The sequence below is a fragment of the Geotrypetes seraphini genome, chromosome 15 (genome assembly GCF_902459505.1).
Source record: "Geotrypetes seraphini chromosome 15, aGeoSer1.1, whole genome shotgun sequence".
Taxonomy (NCBI): Eukaryota; Metazoa; Chordata; class Amphibia; order Gymnophiona; family Dermophiidae; genus Geotrypetes; species Geotrypetes seraphini.
This window is the reverse complement of record NC_047098.1, coordinates 30,472,170-30,498,922: the sequence shown is the minus strand read 5'-3', so window position 1 is coordinate 30,498,922 and position 26,753 is coordinate 30,472,170. Positions and strand designations below refer to the sequence as shown.

The 26,753-nt window shown below is 39.7% G+C and overlaps 1 protein-coding gene across 3 annotated transcripts in view; it reads left to right on the top strand.

Annotated features, from left to right (window-relative positions):
• Positions 1 to 26,753, top strand: part of SMG6 (SMG6 nonsense mediated mRNA decay factor) — a 317,581-nt gene that overhangs the window by 260,165 nt on the left and 30,663 nt on the right. For all 3 annotated transcript variants that reach the window (XM_033921220.1, XM_033921221.1, XM_033921222.1), the window contains 2 exons: positions 20,472 to 20,648; positions 25,940 to 26,086. In XM_033921220.1, coding sequence (XP_033777111.1) covers positions 20,472 to 20,648; positions 25,940 to 26,086 — 324 coding nt within the window. The remainder of the gene's footprint in view (positions 1 to 20,471; positions 20,649 to 25,939; positions 26,087 to 26,753) is intronic.

Genomic DNA, 26,753 nt, shown 5'->3' with positions numbered 1-26,753 from the left:
ATGGAGCACAGGTCATGCTCATCGTTCCTCATTGTCCAAGGCATTTAATTTTAGTTCCCTTGCCTGCTTTCTCTGCAAGTCAACAAGCCAGTCCAACCAGTGACATCAGCTGCATCCCAGCTTTTTGAGTCTCTCTCTCTTCTCTGAAGAGGTCCAAGACATTGTTCTTGTTACACTGAGACCCTCTACGGAAAGATCCTATCAATTCAAGTGGACTTACTTCTCATATGGACTGCCTTCTAACAGCCAGGATCCATTCACTTGCCCCATACCGCAAGTCTTGCTTCACCTTTCCCAATCACGACTTCAATACAGCCCCATCTGTCTACCATTGTGGTGTGCCATTCATTATACAGTTAATGCAAAACACTTCTCTGCACCCTATCGTTCTCTGCTTCTTTTTTTGTTTTTTTTAAATTAACATTTCAAACATTCACAAGACAAAACTCTTGTTACAAGAAACACAGAAACAAATCAAATTTAAATATATGAAGAAAAAAGATAAATTACCCCCAAAGGAAATGTAATTAATCCTTCATTAGACCTCTAATAATAGGTGGGTCAAAGGAAAGTAAGGAGATTACATAGCATTTTTCAGTAAAACATAGCTCTCATACTATTTGCTTTAATTTAGGAAAGTCCTTCAATTGTTCAGGAGAATAGAATACATATTTAGACCCCCGCATATCGTACCAGTCATTTACATGGATATGTCAGCAAGAAAGTGGCTCCTAAATCAATGGTCTTCTGTCTCATAGATAGAAATTATCTTCTCCGTTCTTGAGTAGTTTTGCGACATCTGGATAAACCTGAATTTTTTGGCCCCCAAAGGAAATAAGAGAATTCTTTAAAATAAAGTCTTAAGACCATATTCATATCTTGTTTGAAAACAAATGACACTAGTAATGTTGCCCTCTCAGTAACATCTGCTATAGATTGCTTCAATATGGCAGATATATTATCAAAGTTAATTTGTAGCTCTCCTCTGTTATTCCCCTCACCAACTCCTTGAGCCATGTTCTTAGCTGGCAAATAGTAAATTTTGTTAATCAGAGGAATAGTCAGAAGAAAATTTTAAATTATCAACTAGATATCATCTGTAAAGATCCATAGGTAACACTCTCAGTCTTGGGGAAATTTAACAGATGGAAATGTAAACGTCTATTAAAATTGTACATTTGTTCAAGTTTCCTATGCAGTAACAGATTATCTTTCACTATTGAAACCTTACATTGCTGGAGATGTTGTACATCTTCCTGCACTTGTCTGACATGAGCTTCTTTAACAGATTCAACAGTCTTAGTCAAATTTTCAAAAAAATTTTTAAATCATAGTTGTTATCTCTTCTGTTGATTTAATAACAGTAGAGTCCAAACACTGAAGGACATTCCAAATAGTAGTTAAAGACACTTCCTTAGATGTTATAGGAGCTACCGCTTCTGTGTTCTGACTTCTCAGCAGTTCAGACGCTGACATGTTGCCCTCGCTGGATTTCCCACTCTCAATTCCTCTGTGAGTGTCTCCCCAGTTGATGCTGCCGAACTTGGTGGACATGGAGGACTGTTGGACTCCGGAGGCAACAAAGAGATCTCCAACCCCTGAGAGGAAGACTCTCCTTTACCACTCCTCAAAGCACGGTCAACAACTCCAGCTTCTAACAACTGGACATGGGGAGAGTCTATGAATGATTCTGCTCTTATCTATCCAATAGATCTTACTCTGTTCTGTGGTGAAATGCCCTAGAGCCCCATCCTACTCCCTTACCTGCAGAGTCCCAGAGGCTCTTATACAGTATTATTTAAAATATTTTGGCCCCATTAGCTAGCCTCATGCAAGCTTTAGACTTCACCTCCTTCATATGTGCAGATGACATCCAGATACTTTCCATCACATACTACTGGTAAACTTACACATTGAAATTAAATCTGGCAAAATTCAAGGCCCTCATCTTTTCCCGGAAACCTAAAGTCAGTTTCTCTGTACCACTTTCCATTGCGAATGCAATAATTAAGATTGTTAACTCCCTAAAAACTGTTGGAGTCACTTTGGCTGATATATTAACTTTTCAACCATGTATCTCTTCAGTAATGCAAAAATGTTTCTATAAACTAAAAATCATTCATTCCAGTGTTCCTTTGACCAAACCTCCATTCGTATTTTATTCCATACATTGTTTAGTGTGCCACAGTTTGAGAAAATTTGTGGGACACTGGAGTAGATAGATAGTAGACTTGGGTTGGTAGGTTACTTAATATCTTTATGAAATGGGCTAAAATAGTCACCTAAATGGACATGTGATCGGTGGCTGCTTCTTAAGCGGCAGTTGACATTGGTGTCCTATACAGAATCAGGTCCCATATGGCCTATCTCATGTGCCTAACAATGCCATCTTCTATAGGATTGTTCTCCCTTGAGAAGAGGAGACTGCGAGGGGATCTGATTGAGACTTTCAAAATACTGAAAGGAATCGACAAAATAGAGCAGGAAAAAAAGTTATTTACAATGTCCAATGTGACTCGGACAAGAGGTCATGGACTGAAGCTGAGGGGGGACAAGTCCAGGACAAATATCAGGAAGTTCTGCTTCATGCAGCGAGTGGTGGACACCTGGAATGCTCTCCCGGAGGAGGTTGCTGCGGAATCCACTGTTCTAGGATTTAAAGGCAAGCTAGATGCACATCTCCTTGCAAGATGCATAGAGGGATACGGGTGACTAAGGTTACGCCAGGGTACACCTGGCTGGGCCTCCGCGTGTGCGAATCGCCGGACTTGATGGACCTAAGGTCTGATCCGGAGATGGCAGTTCTTTTGTTCTGAATAATTTGTAATCTGCATAGAATCGTAGGATATACAGAATATAAATAATTGAATTTAAAAAATATATATTCTGATCTTCCGTTCTTTCTGGCATGACCCTTGCACCCTCTAGAGCAGTGGTTCCCAACCCTGTCCTGGAGGACCACCAGGCCAGTTGAGTTTTCAGGATAGCCCTAATGAATATGCATGAGAAAGATCAGCATATAATGGAGGTGCCAGGCATGCAAATCTGCTCCATGCATATTCATTAGGGCTATCTTGAAAACCTGACTGGCCTGGTGGTCCTCCAGGACAGGGTTGGGAAATCTCAAACTCACGGCCCAGGGGCCAAATGCGGCCCACCAGGTACTATTTTGAGGCCCTCGGTATGTTTATCATAATCACAAAAGTAAAATAAAACAGTTTATTGATCATATGTCTCTATAGCTATAAATGACAATATTATTATTAAGACTTAGCCAAAAGGAAAGATTTATAAGCTATAACGAGTTTTGTCTCTGCAAAATTGTCATTGCTTTAATAAGACATTAACTATTTTTTTTCTGAGGCCCTCCAAGGACCTACAAATCCAAAATGTGGTCCTGCAAAGTGTTTGAGTTTGAGACCACTACTCTAGATCTTTGCGATCTGCACATCATCATCTTGTAGTCCTTTCATTACAGCATCTATGTCTTGACTGCACTATCTTCATTGTAGTGGGGCTGCTCTACTTAGGCCTTGAAACTTCCTTTCTGAAGTTCAACAGCCCTAAGAACATATATATATATATTTTTTTTTATTACTATTATTATAAAACTTTCAAAACAGTTATTCCACCTCTTGAATCTGGAATATATAATCAGCTCATTTTGTCCTCATTGTAACATAGTAAATGACAGCAGATAAAAACCTGAATGGTCCATCCAGTCAGCCCAACATTCCACACTCATACATTCATGTTTGTCTTTTCTTTAATATTTCTGCCTGGTATTGTCTTTAGGTTCCCACTGCTGGATTTGCCATTGAAGCCCACTCCAGCCTATCCTAACCATCCTGTCACTGGAGCTTCTATCAAATCTCATCCTAAACCAATTCACCATATACGGGAAGCCCAGTTACTAACCTTAGTTTGTTTTATACTTCATTTTCTAATTAGAGATCCTCCCTGGGGAGGGCATTCCAGGCATCCACCACCCTCTTCATGAAAAAGAATTTCTTAACATTACTCCTTAAGTCTGCCACCCCGTAACCTTCTAAATTGCCTTTCTCTACCTCCATCTGCCTCTCCCGCCATGAATCTATTTTTGTTGTGTATTGTTTGTAAACTGCTTAGATGGAACTTCTGTTGAGGAGTATATGAAATATTAAATAAACTTGAAATTTAAATTACAAGCAGTCCCTGGGTTAAGAACAAGTTATGTTTTTAAAGCTGTTCGTAAGTCAGATGTGTATGTAACTCAAACCTTGTAGATTTTAAGATTCTTGCTGCTTACCTCTGCTCCCAGCTGACAAAAGGGCCAACTGTCCCTACCAGTATTCCCTCTAAGGTACAGCATGCACAACCACACACCATTCTTAATGTGGCCATGCATCATTCCTGGATCTGCTACAGGAAAAGTGTAGGAGTCTATGCCACTGGAAATACTGCTCAATGAAATCAAATGAAGCCGCAACCGCATTCTTAAGTCGCGCGTCTATAACTCGGGGACTGCCTGTATATTAATTCCAGGTCCACTGGATTTGGAGTTTGGGTTCTTGATTTCATTACTTGCCTTTTTCAAATATGAGTGCAAAATGAGTAACACATTCAGGTGCATTTGGTAGGTCCCTTCTAAGATACTTTGGGCTCCTTTTACAAAGCTGCAGTATTGAGGTGCAGTAAATGTGACACAGCCCATAAGAATTGAATGGGCTGCGTTGCATTTGCTTCACAGAAATCACTACCATTAAGGCAGCATAGAGTAAAGTGACATCCAAGGTCAAAAGGAGTGTCAGTGAGAGAAGCAGGATTTGAGCCCTAGTTTCCCCTGGTCCTGGTACCCTAACCACTAGACTCCACTCCACTGACTCTGTTTCATCTCCCTTCTATATCCACATATGCATAACATGACTTCCTTACTCTTATGCAATGTATACAATGCAAATTTACCCTAGAGGTAGCTGCGCATCTCTGTCTGGAGTATTTGGATTTTAAAGTTCACTTAGGTATACTGGATGCCAGTTATTGTGGCCCCATTCCAGATCAAAATTTTGTATAGCCAGCAGCTGGCAATTTGGAGAAAAATTACTAACCAGAATAAAATTTATACTAAGTCAATCATATGTGTTTAATTATATAAAGATTATAATTAGCCAGTCACTAATTGGTGCCTTGCCACCTAACTTTGGCTTCACCAGTCATTCTTGCTAATTTGTAAACACTTTTCAGTATGCGTAATTACTACAAAAAGTCACCATTATGCAACCTCTGGTCACGTTCACTGAGGGCACGCTAAGTTTAATGCAGTGTGAGCAGAGATTGAGGGTTTCAAAGCATGGAGAAAACCTTCACTGGGTTAGCATTAAATTAAAAAAGAAAAGAAAAAAATGAAGGGAAAGCACATTCGATAGTAAAAAGGGAAAATTACAGTATGAACAACAGACATGGGAGAGTAAGGTCCAATTTTGAAGCATGTGGACGTGGCCTTCATGAAACTGAAAAGTTTATCTTCAGCACTTATAGAAACACAATCCTCACCTCCTGACTCTGCTACTAAACTTTTGCCTACGTCTATACCTGCCTCCTCTTAACTTCTACCTACCTATGATTGTATATCCTTCATTTCAGGTCCATTATTGTGTGTAACTGTAAAGGGGATGGGAGACATTGCTATGAAATTGCTCATGTGTGACTGTAAGCAAGCTGGGAACCATTGCTATAGCACAGTTCATGAGGCAGTGTGTGACTAAGTGAGCTGCCATAATGGCTCACAGGACATAGTGTGCCACTGTAAGAGAGCTAGGAAGCAGTGCAGTAACGGGGTGTGACTGTAAGGGAGCTGCCACGGCACGGCCTACTGGATGTGGTATGTCATTTTGAATCCCTAATTCATGAGATATGGAGTTCAACCGTCGGAGAACTGGGAGACACTGCAGAACAGCTCATAGGATACCGTGCGTGGCTGCAAAGATGCTGATGTAACATACTGTGGGTCACAGGCACAATGTGCTATTGTAAGGGGGGGGGTGGAGTTGTGATACAGTTCACAGACCTTGCATGTGACTGCAGGGGAGCAGGGAGTTACTGATATACCACAACTCACGAAAATCTGTATGTTGTACTGTGTCCAGCACTCCATATTATAGGATCCTGACAGCGAAGAACTGATGATTATGGTCAGTTCTCCTGGGAACCTGAGAGTTCGTGACTGAGAGCAGCCAACCACTTCACCAAATCTGTCTTTCGGTTTTTCTTTGCAAGTTGTTGTGCGCTGGTGTCAGGTTTACTATTCTTAATGATAATGTCACATGAGGTTTTCAGTTCTGCCCTTTCCTTTATATCTGTATAGACTGTTGGTGTGGGAAAGGAAGTTGTTGTCTCCTCAGAGTTAGGCTGTGGTACCACTTCTGCATTTCATACCTCTTGACATTACTTTTTTTTCTAAAAGTGATTTAAGTTAATGTACTTGTTTATTAGGCAGAGCACTGAGAAAATGGTGGGACGTGACAAGGTTGGGCACTGATCAGCAATAATGCCATGGATCCAGGAGGAAGGTTGGGCAGTAGCAGATAAGGGCGCATGGATCATTACAAATTGATAAGTTATTAACTGGTCTACAGTTCTGCTTGCACTATTTGAGGCCCACTATAATATGCTCAAAACATGCAATGTACCACCCATTGAACATAAGAATTGCCGCTGCTGGGTCAGACCAGTGGTCCATCATGCCCAGCAGTCCACTCATGCGGCGGCCCTCTGGTCAAACACCAGCACCCTAACCGAGACTAGCCCTACCAGCGTACGTCCTTGTTCAGCAGGAACTTGTCTAACTTTGTCTTGAATCCCTGGAGGGTGTTTTCCCCTATGACAGACTCCGAAAGAGCGTTCCAGTTTTCTACCACTCTCTGGGTGAAGAAGAACTTCCTTACGTTCGTACGGAATCTATTCCCTTTCAATTTTAGAGAGTGCCCTCTCGTTCGCCCTACCTTGGAGAGGGTGAACAACCTGTCCTTATCTACTTCAGTACCTTGAATGTTTCGATCATGTCCCCTCGCAGTCTCCTCTTTTCAAGGGAGAAGAAGCCCAGCTTCTCCAATCTCTCACTGTACGGCAACTCCTCCATTCCCTTAACCATCTTAGTCGCTCTTCTCTGGACCCTTTCGAGTAGTACCGTGTCCTTCTTCATGTACGGCGACTAGTGCTGGACGCAGTACTCCAGGTGAGGGCGCACCATGGCCCGGTACAGTGGCATGATAACCTTCTCTGATCTGTTCGTGATCCCCTTCTTTATCATTCCTAGCATTCTGTTTTCCCTTTTTGCCGCCGCCGCACATTGCGTGGACGGCTTCATCAACTTGTTTTAATTCAAGGTTCATGTTGCAAACACTTTTCTGTGTCGGAATGGAATGTGACTTGTTGAGATATTGACTTTATTGGAAATTCCCTGTATCCGGTTACTAGTGGATCATTGGTTTGTGTTTTGATTTTCACTGCTGAACTATGGAAACATTGATTAATGTGCAGTATATGTCAGAGACTCTTCTTTTCCCAAATGGATATACAACTGAGGTAATTCTATAAGTAGGTGCCAATATTTAGGACCTAGAATATGCACTATTGACCAGAATTCTGGCATACACACACACACATGGGCCCGATATTCAGAGCAATTTAAGAAGGCCAGAGCACCTCTGGCCCACTTAAATTGCCAATTTGCATCTAAACACCGATATTCAGCTGCACTAAGCTGGGCAGTGCCACTGAATATTAGCTCTGACTGCTCCCCCCCCCCCCAAAAAAAAAAAAAGTGGGCCAGTCAGGGGCTGTGCAGAGGAGGAGCCATTGCTTATGCGGGCTTCAGCGATATTCAGCCAGTGCCTGCATAAGATGAACAGGTGAATTTAGGATAGCTCAAAAACTCATCTTATGCAAGCTCTGGCTGAATATTAGGCTGCCATCAAAGTAAGCCCCACCTCAACCTGATCAACCCCTCCCATGTGTAGCTAGGCCTCCCCTCAACATACCTACATAGATTCCTGGTGGTTCAGCTAGGGGTCTTTGGAAGCAAGAATGCCATTTTGCAAAGGTGCTACAAGGGGGCATCACTCCTGCCCCCAAAGATCCCCTGGTGAACCACTAGGTATGTAGATAAGCCCAGATTCTGGCTGAAAATCAGGCCTTGGCTCGCATAAGTATTTTTCTCATCTTAAAAATCAAAAAAAAACCTGCGCCCCTTCTGCACCCACCCCCAAATGAATACCTCCTCTCTCCTGTCTCACCCACCTGCCCACCCCTTCCATGTATAAGCAGTAAATTTTCCTAAGCCACTTCAATAATGGCCTATGGACTTCTCTTTTAGGAAATGATCTAAACCTTTTTTTAAACCCTGCTAAGCTAACTGATTTATTAACTCAGGTAATTAAACTCTGGAATTCATTGCAGCTTAGCAGAGTTTAAAAATAAATAAATAAAATTGTATAATTTCCAAAACCAAAGTCCAATAAGCCATTATTAGGATGGATTTGGGGAAATCTGCTTATTTCTAGGATAAGCAGCATACAATCTGTTTTACTTCTTGGGATCTTGCCATGAACTTGTGACCTATGTTCCTTCAAAGCTGACCACGTGAGTGTCACTCACAAAAATATTTGCAAATCTGCAAAATTGTTGGTTTTTAGAACTTGTCGCTCAAATGAGAAAAAATTTGCACACACCTGGCCAATCCTTACAGGGAGTATTGCTTGTGACCTGAGTTATCTACTGTTGGATACAGAATACTGGGCTTGATGAACCTTCGGTCTGTCCCAGTATGGCAACTCTTGTTTTTATGTCTAATGAGATATGTTCACCAAATCCTAGAATCCAGCCTTATTGCAGATGATGTGATTACTGTGACATTGTTATGTATTGCTTAAAAATTATGACTATAAAAACTTGAATGCTGGCAAATAAATTATGTTTAAATATCCAAACAACTGAAATCATAATATTAAGTGGAACATCTGATTTGAAACTCATTTGAAAATTGATGAATGATTGATTTCTTAATATTTTTGAGCTCAAAAAAAATTAGGCATTGTCCTTCACCATAGTTTGTCAAGGAATGCTAAGCTTAAAGCCATAGTGAAGAGTTCAATTTTCAAGCTGCATGTGATAACATGTTTGAAAACTTAGGGGGGGGATTTTGACCATCTTTCTAGCACTATCCATATGTTAATTATTTTTTGACTAGACAGTTGTACTAGTCTATTTATTTTACTGTTCTACAATCATTGCAGATCATTCAATCAGGGCTACCTGTTTTGAGAACGTAACATTGGTATTGTGTGCATTAGTTGCCAATTGTCTGGTAAATAAAATTTTAAATTCTTACTTTGGTATGTAAAGCTGTAAGCAATGAGGCCCCAGTCCTGCTGAAGCTTTACCAGCCATCTTAGGTGCTTAGGTTCATGAATCACTGCTTATCAGATGTTCCATGCTTTCATCAAATGCAATTAGAGGAGACTCGCACCCGTGTGTTTTCAGTTGAAGGTCCAATATGTGGAACTTGTGCCAGCAGAGTTGAGACTATTAACCAGTATGGCAATGTTTTAGAGGTAGTTAAATCAAAGTATGAAAACGAGGTTCTGTCGGGCACTATGCCTTTCACTTCTACTGTGACAGAACAAAACCATACTCTTCACAAAATACATAAAACCCATCCAGCACGACCAATCCCAATCCAATATCTAACACTCTTTATACCCTTAATACTCTCTAATACTCTTCTATTTACCAAACGTTATCTAAAACCCTTAATTCACCCTATTCCTATCTCCTAAAAACTTCTACTTCCCGTTGATAACTATTTTTACCCGACATTGTTATTACCTTAAAATTTTATCTCATCGCTTATTCCAGTCTTTCAGATTTTGAATGTAATTCTTGTTTAGTTTGGATGTAATCCGCCTTGAACCGCAAGGTAATGGCAGAATAGAAATCACTAATGTAATGTAACAAAATCAAGATAAAATCATTGCCAGGTTTAACAAGAAATTTAATGTTTGTTGCTCTAATTCAAGCTCAGATATTCTTGCGACGGCACACAAAAACATGCAACAACAATAATGAATGCCACTCAGGAAAACACCACCATACATCGACATGAACACAGCTGTGAAACACTGATATACCAAGGTTCATGAACTTAATTTTCAGACCTTGTAGATAGAGAGAGAGAGATTAGGATCCTATGAAAGAGGTTCCTAAAGTGATAGTTGTATAAAGTATGTGGGAGTATGTGCTAAGGCGTCCTATATAGAATTGCGTCTGTCCTAATGAACAGACACCTAACTGCACCGATTCTCTAACCTGTGTCCATGTCACAGATGCCGTTTAGATAATCGCTTTACCGCTGAGCTGATTGCAGCAAGGGAAGTGGGCATCCCTCCTGCCAGCTGATTTGTGGTGGGGTTTGGGGCGCAGCAGGGGGATTTCCTTGCTGCGATCAGTTTAGCGGCCGCATCTATTTGAAATGTAGGCCAGCATTTCAATGGCCTACATTTCAGGCACCTATCGCGGCCCTAGAGAAACGCCTAAGGCCACTTCCAGGTGAAACCACGCCCAGCCTAGGCACCTCCATGCACTCATGACAGATGCCTACGGTGAAGACGGCCTGCCTCAGGTTGTTGTTGTTGTTGTTTTTGTTTTTATAGAAAACGTACGTCCTGGTTAGCTGGTTAGACAATAATAGGATGCCTACAATCGGGATGCCGTTTATGGAATGTGGCCCTAAGTATGTGACATAGTGGTTAAAGCTACATCCTCAGCACGCTGAGGTTGTGGGTTCAAATCCCGCACTACTCCCTGTGATCCTGGGCAAGTCACTTAATCCTCCACTGCCCAGGTACATTAGATAGATTGTGAGCCCACTGGGACAGACAGAGAAAATGCGTGAAGGACCTGTATGTAAACCGCTTTGAGTGTGGTTGTAGAAATTACAAAAAGGCGATATACAAGTCCCAATCATTGGATTTCTTTTACAAAGTGTGCTACCAATTAACGGCGTGCTGAATGTGAAGAAGTGCACTCAATTCCTATGAACGACTTTGCATCCATTTGTTTTTCTGTTTTAGTTTCTTGCTTTTTATTATAAGTCTTGTTTTATATTACAAAAATTGTATTTATTGTTTTATAACATTGTGATGTATTCATTTTATTTTGTATATTTTGTATATTTTTAGACTGAGCAAGCTAGAAATTTTTAAATAAAACCAAATTTACACACTATAAAGCTTTAAACCCTTGTTAAAATAAAATATAAAAGCAAATAACATTATGATTATAATAAAGCCAAGAGTTCAGGGTAACTGGCATCCTTCTGCTCATTCAGCGTTTTTCCCGTTGTCATGACTTCATGAATGATTTGTATCCCATAATCAAGTGAGATACCAAGGCCAGTGGATTAACTGGAATATTTAATGGCAGACCTAATTTCATATCTTTTACATTGATATTGGCAGGAGCTCTCCTCTTTACTTCTTATTCACTATAGTTAGCATAGGTGTAAGCACTGGGTAAGGAGGACAGAGAAAGGAAAGATGCTAGAGGCAGAGAAGAGATGCTGGAGATACGTGGAAGAAGATGAGAAAAGAAAAGGGGAGTTGCTAAAATAAGGAGAATACAGTAGATGTAAGGTGAAGAGGTCATTGAAAATTTCTTTTAGCCTTGTCAATAATTTTGACAGTTATGTGCTCTTTATATAAAAAAAAAAATATTGGGAACTCTTTTGTAAGATCCTAGATAAATGTAAATATAATCCTGGCATCTGATATTTAAGTGGGAAATGACTCTCTTTCCATTTATTTTATTGTGGTTTTGTTCTGATAATAAACTGAGAAATTACTGAGAAAAAAAAATATCAACCAATAAAGAAGAGCCTTAACTATAATCCAGCTGATGAGAATAGATTATCCTTCAATATCTTTTCCTTCCCTGTTTTCTTCCTGCTCAGGTTGACTCTTCAATGATTTTGTCATAAATTGAAATTCAGGTAAACTGAAATGCTCTTTTGTTACAAGTGCAGCCTCTCAAGGAATGTCCTGAAACCATTACATAACCACCCATGCTTCGAGCAGCCGCTCAGGCACAGGGTTCTTGGGCTGTGGGCAGAGGTCACCCTAGGGTCAGGCAGGCACTGCTATCAACCACGAGCTGGATAAAATTAGATGTCAAAGAGGAAGCTTGCTGTATTATGGAAAACAAATAAGTTTCCTCTGTAACAACGGACAGTGCTCCAGAGGCTGTGGGACTGAAGTACGTGAGGGGTGGCAGCCAACTGATTTTTCTCATTTCATTCATTGTGCACAAATTCCTTTTTTCGCATGTGTTGCCCTTAGTAACTCTTAGTGTGTTGACATCCACAGCAAGTCATACCTGGCAGAAGAGATTTTGTCCAGGCCAGTGTGACTAATCATTTGAAAATATGTGGATTACTAACCCAGTCTACTGACTGGTAACACTTTTGTGAGTATACTTATGTATTGTTAATCTCAGAGCCCAGCCAAGAGAAGATCATTTTCTTTCTTTGATTGATAAAGTTAAACACAAGTCTTCTGTGATCTTAGGAAGAAAGTTACAGGTACAAGACCAAGTCTAATTGGTGTTAGGCGGACTATGAGTATAAAGATATGACATACATCAGTGGTGCCAATGTCCCTCCTCGAGGGCCGCAATCCAGTCAGGTTTTCAGGATTTCCCCATTGAATATACATGAGATCTATTTGCATGCACTGCTTTCATTGTATGCTAATAGATCTCATGCATATTCATTGGAGAAATTCTGAAAATCCAACTGGATTGTGGCCCTCGAGGAGGGACTTTGACACCCCTGACATATACTTATAAATGCTATTTAGCACACCAACTACATGAGAGTCGAACAAGAACCTTCTGTGATGAATTTCAGTACTCTACTACTCAAATCACAGAATTATGTTTGCTATAATCGCTATATAAAAAATTATAATGTGCAGTGCTCAGACCCACAACCTCAAGTGCTAATAGTGTTGTACTCCATAGCATGAGTTGCCATCGGGACCATCATGTCCCACTGCCAAAACACCTTGATTCGACCACTTTGCTAGATCTTCAATATTATCATCAAAGAAATATACTTACATTAAAATGTTGAAAACTGTGGTGGCATTTCAAGGCAATCAAATGCAGCAAACTAAACTTAACAATTCCCAAAGCTACAACCTTCATACCAGCCCCCCTCGACTCAAGTTTCGCAATCCAAATGCTTCTTCAAGAGGGGATGCTAAAAGTGACAAAAACAACACAAGGCAACAAAAAAAAAATTTCGGAATCATATGACAACATAGCACATTTTTCTAAATCAGTTTTTCACACTGATTTCAGATCTGTTAGTTTTAAAGTTATGATTAATGTTAGTTTATAGCGTTATAGCATATAGGGTTTTAAGAACTGCAGCATCAACTTAAATGTACTATCTTCGGTCCAAAGTCAAATAAGCACACAGCATAGCATAATTATACTGGACTGTGTCACTTAGCAACCAATATTTCTTCAAACATTTTGTGAGTTATGTCTGGATTGTCACGGCACAACATCCAGCAGTAGTCGGCCATCAAACTCTCATTCCAGAAACCTTGGTAGCGATGATCCATTAATTGAATGTCCTGGTGAAAATGTTCTCCTTGCTCATCACTCACTATACCAAGATTTTCTGGAAAAAAGTCAAAATGTGAGTGCAAAAAGTGTTTTTTTAATGACATGCGACAACCAAGTTTCTGATATGAGTCAAAGAGATTCTGAACTCCTTTCTTGTATGAAGGAGACTTATGGTTGCCCAGAAAGTCTTCCACTAACCACTTGAATGCCTCCCAAGCTTCAAGCTCAGCTACTGAGAGTGATTGCTTAAAATCTTCATCCTGCATAATTGACTTGATCTGTGGGCCTATAAATATCCCTTCCTTCAGTTTTGCAGTGCTGATTTTTGGAAATTTCTTACCAAGATATTGAAAACCTGGCGAGTTTGCTTTACCCATGGCCTTTACCAGGTTCTTCATCAATCCCAGCTTGATATGAAGAGGTGGAAGAAATATTTTATAAGGATCCACCAATGGCATAAATTTCACACTGCTTGTCCATGGGTTATAGGTATCCCTCAGCTGCCAGAAAAGATTGGCATAATGTTCAACTGTAGATCTGCTATCCCACAAGCACATGAAACAGCAGTATTTAGTGAATCCTCCTTGCATTCCCATTAGCATGCCAATGACCTTCAGATCACCACAGATGTTCCACTGGTGTGTTTTATAACTGATTGCTTCTAGTAAATTCTCCATGTTCTTATAAGACTCCTTTAGAGGAGCAGAATGGGCAATAGGTATACTTGGTTTGTTATTTCCGTTGTTCAGTAACACTGCCTTCAAGCTTCTTTGAAGAATCAATGAAGAGATGCCATTCAATTGGACAATGCACTTGTGACAAATGGATGAAGAGCCTGTTGTGACAAATGGATGAAGAGCCTGTTGATGTCATGACAAAAGCACAAGTCATTTACAGTGAAGAATGTTCTTAAGTTATGATTCCTTTTTCTGTAATGAGTTATATTAGCATCTTTTGCAAGCACGTGCTTTTGCTTAAGCCTCGAAGCAAGAAGTTCTGCTTTTTCTTTTGAAAAATTTAGATCACGAATAAGATCATTGAGCTCAGCTTGTGTAAAGGTCTCTGGTTCTGAATCTTCATCATACACATCATCAGTATCAGATAATTCTGGATTGTGACCAGCTGCTGGATCATCATCACATTCCTCATCATTTTCCACAGAAGCAGGCCTAATAGCAGAATCCAGAGTAGGATATATAATTTTGTGCTTAGTTTTAGCTGAGAATCCACTTGTGTTCACAAGGCAAAAGTAGCAATCTTTAATATGGTCTCACGTTTCCCTCCATATCATTGGGATTACAAATGACATCGCTGCCTTTCGTCAATTAAGCCAGTCACGAAGTCTGTTGGAACAACTGGTACAGATGATATGTGGAGCACAAGACTTATCATGGTCACCCAGTCGACCGCCAAAGTACAATTTGTATTCCTTCTTCAGATCTACGGTAATTGGGCAACATTGTGCTTTCTTTGTGAATGAACCACAGATGTAACAGAAACTATCTGGATGATTAGTACAATGTATTGGCATGATAAAGACTGATATTAATCACTGTCTGTAGCATAAAAAAACAAAGACAACTGTCGTTATCCCTTATATGTTTATCCTAGAAACACATGATATATTGCCCAATTAATATTTATAATTATATATAATGAGCCTCATTACAAAAATGTGACGTGCTAGTGAAAAACTAAACACAAATTTGAAATCAGCATGAAAAATACTACAAAACCCACCCAGCATTAACTCTGATGAAAATGATGTGTTGACCTGTGTAATAAAATCAGCCTCACATCTCTACAGGTACATACACTCATACTTTTTATAATTTTTACATTTGTTCAATTTAATCTGTATTTAAATACCTTGATCGGCATCCATACACAGACAAATTCACAGACTAATGTCTTGCAAAGTGCGTACTTCTTACATTTCTATCAGCTGCTACAATCATCTTATTTAAATCTCCCCTCTGCAGATGATGTCAAGTGCTGGCAGAAGAGCATTGGCTGGGAGCTAATGATGCGTCTCAAAGCTTTAACCATTCTATTTCTGCATTTAAACCTGAAGGGTTAAGCGTACACCGATTAAAAATAAACTTTTGCTCTTGTAGTAACAGGTATTGAGACACATCCCCTGTCCGCTTGACAGCTTGTAAAAGGACAATATACACTAGCTCTTCCTCAGTGTGTCCCTTAACTTTCCAATGTTGCACTAACGGAGCCAATAAACGGCCTTGTCAGATGTTACTCAAATGCTCAACTATACGGGATTTAACCATGCTCTTAGTGTGGCCTATGTAGTACTTCTTACAGGGACACATGATACAATATACCACTGCAGTCGACTTGCAGTTTGTTAGTTCTTAATTTGTACTTTCTACTAATGGAATCACCACTGTATCATCTTGGAACACAAAGGTCTTGCCTGGTACCCCAATGCTTAAGTATCTCACCCAAGTTGTGGCCACATGTAAACGCAAACTTGGGGAGACCTTTTAAATTATCATGAACTTGCAGCACTGGCCAGTGTATGTTTATTATGTCACAGATTTTATGACTATTAACTGAATACGGAAGGGTACACACTAGAGGATTAACAGTTCTATGTGGCTTAGTGTGCATAAGCCAACCCCTTTGACAAAACCTAGCTCACTTCCAAGCTCTCCTGTCTGCATGCACTGGGTACCCTCTTTGGGTAAATTTATGATACATGATAGTAGTTTATGAAATTCCTGGTTGTCAGAACAAATACGTCTTAGACACAAAAACTGACCAACAGGAATACTGTCATGCAGCGCTTTAGGGTGAAAACTATGATACTGTTAAATGGTGTTACGATCTGAAGGTTTACGAAACTGAGGTATGCAACCTACCTTCACTTTTCCTAATCTGAATATCCAGAAATGAAATCATCTCCATATCAGTAGTATATATGAAAATATTAGGGTCAAATGTATTCAACTCCATCATAAATGCATGCAACTGGTCAACAGACCCACCCCATATAAAAAAAACATCATCGATTAATCATTTCCAATTCGTACCCTCCCATAATTTTCAGATTGATACACAAATTGTTCCTCAAAGCGGGTCATATATAAGCATGTTATAATAGGAGCTACTGTAGCCCCCATTGCTACCCCTTTTATCTGTAAAAGTACTGATCCAGTACTGATCCTCAAATCTAAAATAATTTTTACATATGACTATCTTGTATAAACTTCTGTTTAGGTTCAGATAGTCCCATAGTCCTTACCAGTTGTTGTACCAATTCCACCGCTGCTTGCTGAGGTTCATTCGTGTATAAAGCTGTCGCATCCCTGCTATAACAAGTATATCTTGTGTATCAAGAGTTGGGATATTCAAATTGTCTAACACTTGCAAAAAATGGGAAGAATCCCTGATGTATTATTGAGCTTTAAACATCAATTCTTTCAAAAACCTTTCTACATAATGGGACAACAGTTCTACTGTGGACCTTTTGGGAGGGAAGGGGGGGTTGCGAAAAGATTTATTTATTCAATTTTCTATACCGTTCTCCCAAAGGAGCTCAGAACGGTTACATGAATCTATTCAGGTAGGCATTTTTCCTTGTCTGTCCCGGTGGGCTCACAAGCTATCTAATGTACCAGGGACAATAGGGGGATTGTGACTTGCCCAGAGCAGCGTGGGTTTGAACCCACAACCCCAGGGTGCTGAGGCTGTAGCTTTATGAACTTTAGGGATGAAGTAGATGACTGTAGATGAAGTAGATGACTGATATGCAGTCATATCTGAGGATACGACTGCATTTGTGATTTAAGTAGTGGAATACACTTATAAATGCCAGTTTTACAATACCATTATTTATAAGTGTAGATGCCATGGGAGAGACAGATTTTAAGTGAGTGCACTTTGCACAGTGCAACAAAAAAATTTATTTATTTATTTATTTATTTTTTTAAATAAGTTCACTGGCAATACAGGGCTAAATTTTGTCTGATCTTCAAAGCCCTTAAAGGAAATGGCCCAGAACCCTTGAAGAACAGGATTCACCTCTGTACGCCTCCAAGGTCAATAAGACCCGGATTCTATATATGGCGCCATCATCGCCGACCATCTTAAAAATGGCTGCCGATCATGTGTCAATCATGCAACAGTACTGTTTATATTGCATCTTTGGGAAAGATAGGTAACATAGTAACATAGTAGATGACGGCAGATAAAGACCCAAATGGTCCATCCAGTCTGCCCAACCTGATTCAATTTAAATTTTTTATTCTTAGCTATTTCTGGGCAAGAATCCAAAGCTCTACCCTGTACTGTGCTTGGGTTCCAACTGCCTAAAACCTACTCCATCCCATCTAAACCCTCCCAGCCATTGAAGCCCTCTCCAGCACATCCTCTCCCAAACGGCCATATACAGACACAGACCATGCAAATCTGCCCAGTACTGGCCTTAGGTGCTAGAAATGTAGGCCAGGGTTTTCAAGGCATACATTTCCGGCACCTATCTTTGATGTGAATCGTGCCTAAAAAGACGCGTTATGACGCCTGACGCCACCTCCGGTGTTAGCCATGCCTACAGTGGCATTAGATGTTGTAAAATGCCTCCATAGGCACAATTCTGGTGCCAATGTTTAGGCGCTAGTAGGCACATACATTTTTTTAACCCACTTTCAGTCGGTTTTAAACGACATTTTCAACTTTTACTGGTAGGGTGCCTGCCAGTGCCTACCTTAAGGAACCATTTATAGAATCTAGGACTAAGGTCCTCCTAAGGACATCACATGACGTGATACCCATCAGCGAGCCTTCTCTGGAGTAGCTCTTATACACTGGAATGTACTTCCTAAAAGGTTTTGCTTAACAGAAGACTCTCTCTACCTCAGGAGAGGATGAAAGTTTGGCTCGTCATCAGGCATTTAATGGACGAAGCATACTGACCTGCTAGTCACACACATAAGAGTGACAATGGCTGCACATACTGTAGCAGGACATGTTTATCCACTCCTACCCTGGCTGAGACAAGCACCCTTCTGACTTCATGTGCAAATTATTTTCTAACTCCCGTTACTCTGTCTTATCTGTCTTTATGTTCCATCTTTGTTTACACTAGAGAATTGTACGGGGACAGAAATCCCACCCATCCCCGCCCGTCCCCATCAGGATCCTCTCCGTCCCCACCCATCCCCGCAAGGAATTACCTCCATCCCCATAAAAAACAGCAATTACTTCTGACAGGATCATCAATTCTACAGTTTCTTTTGCTGTTTTCCTTGTGGAATCTCTTTGGTGGAACCCTTTTTTTGTTTTCTGTTCAGGTAATTAACATATAAACCCCCTCTTTTACTAAGGATGATGTGTCCATTATATTATATGACCGAACCCTTCTTCCAAAGCCTGTGGGAGTCCCGTTGGCTAGAGGGGGGTCCCCGTGGGAATCCCATGGGCCAGAGGGAGGTCCCCGTGAGAGTCCCGTGGGTTATGGGGGGATTCTTGCGGGACCCGCGGGATTCCCGTGATCCCCGTTCCTGTGCAGACCTCTAGTTTACACCCTATGCTGTCTATTATGTATTGGGTTGATACTGTAATGTAGCATACTGTGCCATACCTTGTATTGTTTGAATATTTTTACTGTTGTAATTGTCTATTGCCTATGTTTAACTTATTCATGCTGTACACTGCATTGAATAAATTTCTTCAAAAGGCAGTAAACAAATAAATAACGGGGGTTAACAGTTAACTCACATGACCTAACAGTAGGCCACATTCTATTTTTGATTTAGACAGCCCATGCAAAACCAGGCTTCATGTCTGGTCAATGAAGCTTTATTTGGATAATGCTGCGGAAAATCTGTGCATGGTCCCGGTTGGCACAGCAGCACCTGCTACCTGGATAAGTGCAGCTGAATTTCAGGTGGCAAATGTATGAGGGGATGTAAAACATCAGCAATCAATACCTAGGCAATCAACTATACTACAATAAAAATGTTAAAATCAGAGAGTATTCAGCGAACTCTGCACTGCTTTATGGATGAGTTTGGCTTGCATTTGCCTGGTTTCTGGATACAATGGCCTACTCTTGGAGTGTTGCATTATCAGTGATGAGAGCATAGAGAAATAAAAGAGGTGTTAATATTTTATTTGCCACCAACCCAGATAGATTTAAACAAATAAAATGGATAGGAGTAGAGGTAGGTTATAGGGATAGGAGTAGAGGTAGGTTATAGGGATAGGATTAGAGGTAATTTATAAAATTAGTCAGAGACCACTGTTCAGGCAATAGGCCTGATGGGCCGCCGTGGGAGCAGACCGCTGGGCAAGATGGACCTCTGGTCTGCCTCAGCGGAGGCAACTTCTTATGTTCTTATGGAGTGGGAGTGCGGAACAGAAAATGAATTTTCAGATGCCTTTATAAGTGTTGGGTGCCTTATTTGCTTGTTCTCTTTAATTCTGGGCAAAATGCAAAAGTCAAGTTTCACTACCATTCCTGGTCATTCTTTCTGTTTATGATTAAGTAGTTTTCTGAATAAAGGAATCCATGCATGTTCTCATTATATCCTACTGTGTCTATCTTTTCACCCCATCCCTTCTATATTTTTTATTTCCTTTACTTCACTCTCTCTCGTTCAGTGTCACAGGGTCCTTAGGCTGCTGGGCACAACCCTCTCCTCCACACAAAACTTTGACACATTTCTCACAAGTCCCTTGATTGATCACCATGTGGTCCGTGATCTGGTTCTGCTGCTTGTATTAAGGGAAGATATTTGTTATTCTTGTTTCAATGCCCCCCTTCTCCTTCCCTCCCACTGTAGGTTATTGCAGCCGACTGCAAGAGGGTCACAGTGTTGAAGTATTTCCTGGAAGCTCTTTGTGGACAAGAAGAACCTCTGCTGGCATTCAAGGCTGGAAAGTATGTGTCAGTGGCCCCCGTCCCAGACACCATGGGAAAGGAAATGGGAAGCCAAGAGGGAAAACAACTGGAAGATCAGGTACTATCTAGTGACTTATGGGGGAAGAGCTTCATCTATACAGTTCTTCCATCGGCTCTGCATTTTTGCATGTAAAGAATGTGTAATCCTGTTCTCCTAATGCCCTTCCTGCCAGCTCCGCCCTACTACCTCTTTATCTGTATCCTATGAGTTCCACATGCGGCATTTGTTTTTTTAAATATTTAGTACTATGAATGTGCAGTTCTAGGTCCCCAGGGAAAGAGGGGCAGGCTGTCGAAGTTCAGAATCAGGATAAAGTTTATGAACGTGGAGCTGAGTGCAGCCTGCAGCATACATACAGGAAGAGCTGACACTGCACTCCCTCCCCCCTAAAATAAGGAAAACTCAGCCCTCTCTCTCTCCCTCACATCCTGATGTGATTAAGGAATTCTCTTTTTTTTGGAGGGGAGGGGGATTGCCCTTGGTTCATTTCAGGCAGTTATTTGTGTATGTGCATGGGCATATCATCTAGATGCATACACTCATGTGCTTGTATTTATTCATTAAGAGGAAAACGTCTAATGAATGTGGTGTATATGTGTGTATGAGTTTATTAAAACACTTATTCTACTGCAGGTCAAAGCAGTTTATAAGCTAAATATATTTATGCATTTATTTTGAGAGTGTTTAGTTTCCCTTCTTTACAAGATTTTTCATTTCATTCAAGATTTTGTAAAAATTTCTTTGTCCAGTGTCATCAATAGTTAATGTGCATTCTTATTTCCAATGAATGTACATCCCTAATACAGATAAATAGAAAGATATAGATAATTTTTAATTTTAATTTCATTTCTTCAATTTATGACACTATGACCACCCATCATCATACTTCCAGGTAGTGTTTAATAAAACATTCATAATACATTAAAAAAACAAAAATTTGCAAAAACATTAATGATAAATTGAAAATCAAGCTATGCTTTAAGTTATTTGCAAAACGTTTTAAATAGTATCTGTCCTCGTAATTTCAAAGGCAAGCTGTTCCACAGCTGAGGCCCATGTACAGAAAATGTATGAATTAAACCAAACAGTGCATATACCACATTCCATGTATAACTTTTTTTTATTTTTGGACTTTCAGAGGTATACAAGGTATACTGTTCAGTATAACATAATGCATGAACCTCAAGAATATTTCTTTTTATTATTATTTCTTAAACATTACTGCACACTTTTAAAACTTAGAGTATGAAATTAAAGCACTTATCTTTTGAAAACATATCGTGGGATATTAGTGCTGATAGGAATCCATGTTTCGCCCTGACCAGGCTGTTTCAAGGCAAATCTCCTCTGCAAAGTTTCAAGATGATTTCAACTTTTCAGTTGAAATCACCTTGAAACTTTGCAGAGGGGATTTGCCTTGAAACAGCCTGGTCAGGGCGAAACATGGATTCCTATCAGCACTAATATCCCACGATATGTTTTCAAAAGATAAGTGCTTTAATTTCATACTCTAAGTTTTAAAAGTGTGCAGTAATATTTAAGAAATTCAAAATATTGACTAATGAAGAAGGGAGGTTCATGCATTATGTTATACTGAACAGTACACCTTGTATACCTCTTGGCGGTCCAAAAAGTTATATATGGAATGTGGTATATGCACTGCTTGGTTTAATTGGTACATCTGATATTGCATTTTTTGAAAATAGTGACTAAGTTGGTGCCTCCTCTACAACTTCAGAAAAACATGTAGATTCCTTTCAAACCTATAGTACTTCAAATAGTAGAAGTAGAAAACAGCCCAGCCTGAGAAGAACAAAGAGAATATTTTGGATAATAATCCTGAATGAAATTTTTCAAATCAGTGTGACAGCTTCTGTACAGTCTTAAAAACCAAGTAGAAGTACTTAAATAAAGTACGATATTCAATAGTAAGCCAATGCAGCTTTTGCAAAACAGGCAGGATATGATCCATATACTGGTTCCCAGTAATCAGGTGAGCAGTGTGTTTTGGACCAACTGCAGTGGTGGTAATGCAATATCAGGCAAACCTAGGCACAAAATATTACAATAGTTGAAATATTACAGAACAAGTTTATAGTTTATTCAATTTTTGATTAAACGCCTTTTCGATACTACAAAGCGTTGTACAGAGTAAAAAGTATTAACATTTCACAAAAATGACGATTAAACATACTTTCCTATAGTAAACTACAGGAATACAGACCGTACAAACTGGGTAAATGTTGACTTATTTGCCATAGAAACATAAGGATAAATGGGAAGAAATACACTTGTAATAGAAAAGTGAGGAACATTTAAGGGAAAAACACTTAGGACCAGGGGAACAATATAAAATTAATAGTTGAGGAAAAGTGGTTTAATTAAAAGCGTCATTAAAAAGAAAGCACTTTAAATTGCTTTTAAAAGTTTTTAGGTTTTTTTCCATTTTTATATACAAAGGCAGAGCGTTCCAGATTGTAGGGGCTGTAACAGAAAACGTAATGGTGCGACGTGTACCAATGATTTTTAATGAGGGAATATGAAGGTTATATTGAGAGATGGATTTCCAGTTAGTGGTTCAGAATCAGATGAAGTCACCATAAAAGGTGAAGGGTTTCTATGTTTCTATCCTAGAAATATGTGGACAAGAATAGCATAGAATCAATCTACACTCCTATCAAGTTTCAAGTTTTATTTTAATTTGATGAATCGCTTATTCAGATTTACTAAGCGAGTTACAATTAAAAAAAAAATATAAACATATATTTAGACATACCATTTAAAATTTAAAAATGATGGGTTAGACCGACAGACTTACAGACTAATCAATACACAAGGTAAGGAGGGATAGAACTACAATGCTTTAAAGTACAGAAAAGAACCATAGATGGAAAGAACATTAGGGAGGAAAAATAGAAACCTGGAGGGTAATTAATATAAAATTTGAATATATGTCTCTTCACCCAAGCCTTTAATACATAGGGTGATTGACTATACACTCATAGAAACACAGAACATGACGGCAGAAAAGGGCCACGGCCCATCTAGTCTGCCCACACTAATGGCCCACCCCCTAACTACCTCCATGAAGAAATTCCACATGCCAATCCCATCTTTTCTTAAAATCTGGCACGCTGCTTGCCTCAATTACCTGTTGTGGAAGATTATTCCAGCGATCAACCACCCTTTCGGTGAAGAAATATTTTCTGGTGTCGCCATGAAATTTCCCACCAGAAAATATTTCTTCACCGAAAACTAGCTTGCCACACATACCAACTAAATCAGTTCCTTATACCATGTTTAACTATGTAAACAGCTTCCCATGAGTTTAGCCTCCCATCTGTTTACCTCAATGCATTCTGTACCACCCATCTTGTCCCCATCTAATATCTGCATTTGATACCTCGGCTATAGGATAAGTTGTATTATAGAAAAACATTAGTATCATAACTATGTTATTTGAATGTTCTGATTTGTGCTTATTAGATGCTTCATAAGTATTATGTCTCATTTGAATTTCAGTGCTGTTAAGTATATTTTTGAAACTATTTCATGGTAGTCCTATTACTAAGTTTCAGGGCTCCTTTTACTAAGGTGCGCTAGCGTATTTAGCGCGGGGTTTGCGAGCGCTAATCTTCAGCGTACGCTAAAAACGCTAGCGCACCTTAGTAAAAGGAGCCCTGAAACTTAGTAATAGGACTACCATGAAATAGTTTCAGTTTATTGATTTTAATTTTATCTCATTCATTGTATTTATGTATATATTTGGTCTTTTTGCTACTATTAGCAAAATTATAAGTTTTATGTTGAATTAACCTGCTGTACACGGCCTTGGGTGAATCTTTTCATGAAGGCACTTAATAAATCCCAAGCAATAAATAAATAAAACGTCCTTACAGATACAATAGATCACACCTCAATGCCAGTCCCTCTCTTTAATGTATCAGGAGGGGAATATAAACTTATTAGGCTTTGGTCTTTTTCAAATTAATTAAAGGCTCATTCAAATACCAGTCTGAAATCAGCTTAAAGGACTTTACAATGGAAGACTGGTAAAATCCAAATCCAATAGACTTAATGTGAATGATGCTGTTCTGTTATGACATTGTAGCTCTTTTTCCATATATGGGTTGGTTGGTTTTTGTTTTTTTAAGATTATCCACCACCTTGGTCTGCTAGTGCAGTTAAAGGCAGTGTAGTAAATCGGAAATAAATAAACGGGGCAACCAATCATCTGCATAAAAACATAAAATAACTGCCGATTTTTGCAGAATGAAAACATATATATATTAAATAATGTGGCAGATAGGGCAGAGCTGTGAGGAACCCCTCTCTCAGTGGCAAGCCATCAAGGGATGTTGTTCTCCAGATGTACCTGATAAGTGTCCCTCCAAAAAGGATCCAAATCAACATAAAACAGTTCTGCCAATGTCTGCTTCATGCAGTTCTCTCAGCAATTTATAATGAAGCACTGAGTCAATGGCAGCTGAAATATTTATAAACCAGAATGAGAAGGCAGAATCTTTGGACCCGATACTCTTCATAAAAAGACAAATCTGATAAAGAGGTAATCAAAATTTGTCATGTGGGCAGTAGGTTGGGACCACATAGAATAGATACGTATATTAGTAACTTTTTGGAAACTGAATATTTCATCATTTATTTTTGGGTCCAAGTTCTGAGTCCAGTGATACAACAAAGCAATGACCTTACCATCACATAAAGAAGGCAAATTTAACCAAAAATCAAACAGGCTCCTGATCTGGAGGCATCTGCAAGAGAAAATAACTTTCCTCAGCCTTGTAATGAGAGAGAGGAGAGTGAGATGTATTAAAGTTGTTCTTTCTCCTTCTCATGGTCAAACTTCTGTGAGGACAGGTCTTTCACATATGAAAGAAAGGAAAAGGTAAATAACTCATGACTTCCTAGACTAGGAGAAAACAAAACAAGCATTTTAAATCATTTTATCAAGACACAAAAATAATGTGGGAAGGTAAGCATGCAGGTCAGCAATAGAAGGCACAACTCTGCAGAGAATTCCTGAAAGTTGCAAGATCATTATTGCAAAAGCCAAAACATTCTCCCCTCCAACCATTTCTGCTGGTGCCATATTTCCAGACTGATACAGCAGGAGATCTCTTGTAGATTTTTCATAGCAGAGATGGCGCTATGGTGGTCTACTTTGTATCTGAAACGTTCTGTAATATTTAGAAGCTAGTGTTGGATTTCAGTTTTACGTTCCAAACCAAGACCTAGAGGAGCTTTAAGAAAGGGTAAAAGAAATAATAATAAGGCTATAAAACATTGTCCTTAGTAAAGTTTTAAAACTCACATTTTTTTTCTCAAAGGATGAGGATGTAGTGTTGGAGGCATTCCAAGAGGATTCAGAACCAGAAGGCAGCGGAGCAGAGTATGATATAAAGGAGTTGAGAGCCAAGAAACAGGTCCTCTCCAGAAAGGTAGCTGAGCAACAGCGGCGGCAGGAAAAGATTCAGGTATGACAATGAGGGTGGCAGAGCTCCCCACTACTTCCTAGAAAGTCTATAGCATTCCCTTTCCTTTTAACAGTAGAAAAAAGAGTAGCAGTAGGGATGTGAACATTCATGGTTCAACAGAGAAACACAGTAGAAAGAAAGGGAATGTTATTATGTAGACTCTGGGTGCAGTGTTTCAGTACATGATAACCAACAGAGGCTACATTGAAGAACCTTAAATACCCACCCCAGTTCAGGATTTTGGACTTAACACTTAGAGGTTCATGGTTTTGCTCAACAGTTAGCCCAAAGGTATCCCAAGCCCTAGACAAACTTTTAACCATTTGCCTCCCACCCCAGGGGCAGCTCAAAGCCTTATATTACAGGCCCCCACCATCTCCCCTTCTTTATCTCCTACCAGTCCACCATCTCCCTTCTTCCCTCCCCTACCTCTCAGCAGGCTAGAATTTCCCTTCTTTCCTTCCCTTCCACTCACCCAGTCAACATATATTCCTTCTCCTCCCTCTGTATCTCCCCATTTTTTCTTCCCACTGCCTTCCCCATTCCAGAGCCAAAAAGGAAATTGAATTCAGTACTGGCACAGGACCTTCAAACATAGACTCACACTAAAATGCTGCCACATCCCACCCTCCTCTGATACAGGAAGTGAGGTGGGATACAACAGTAC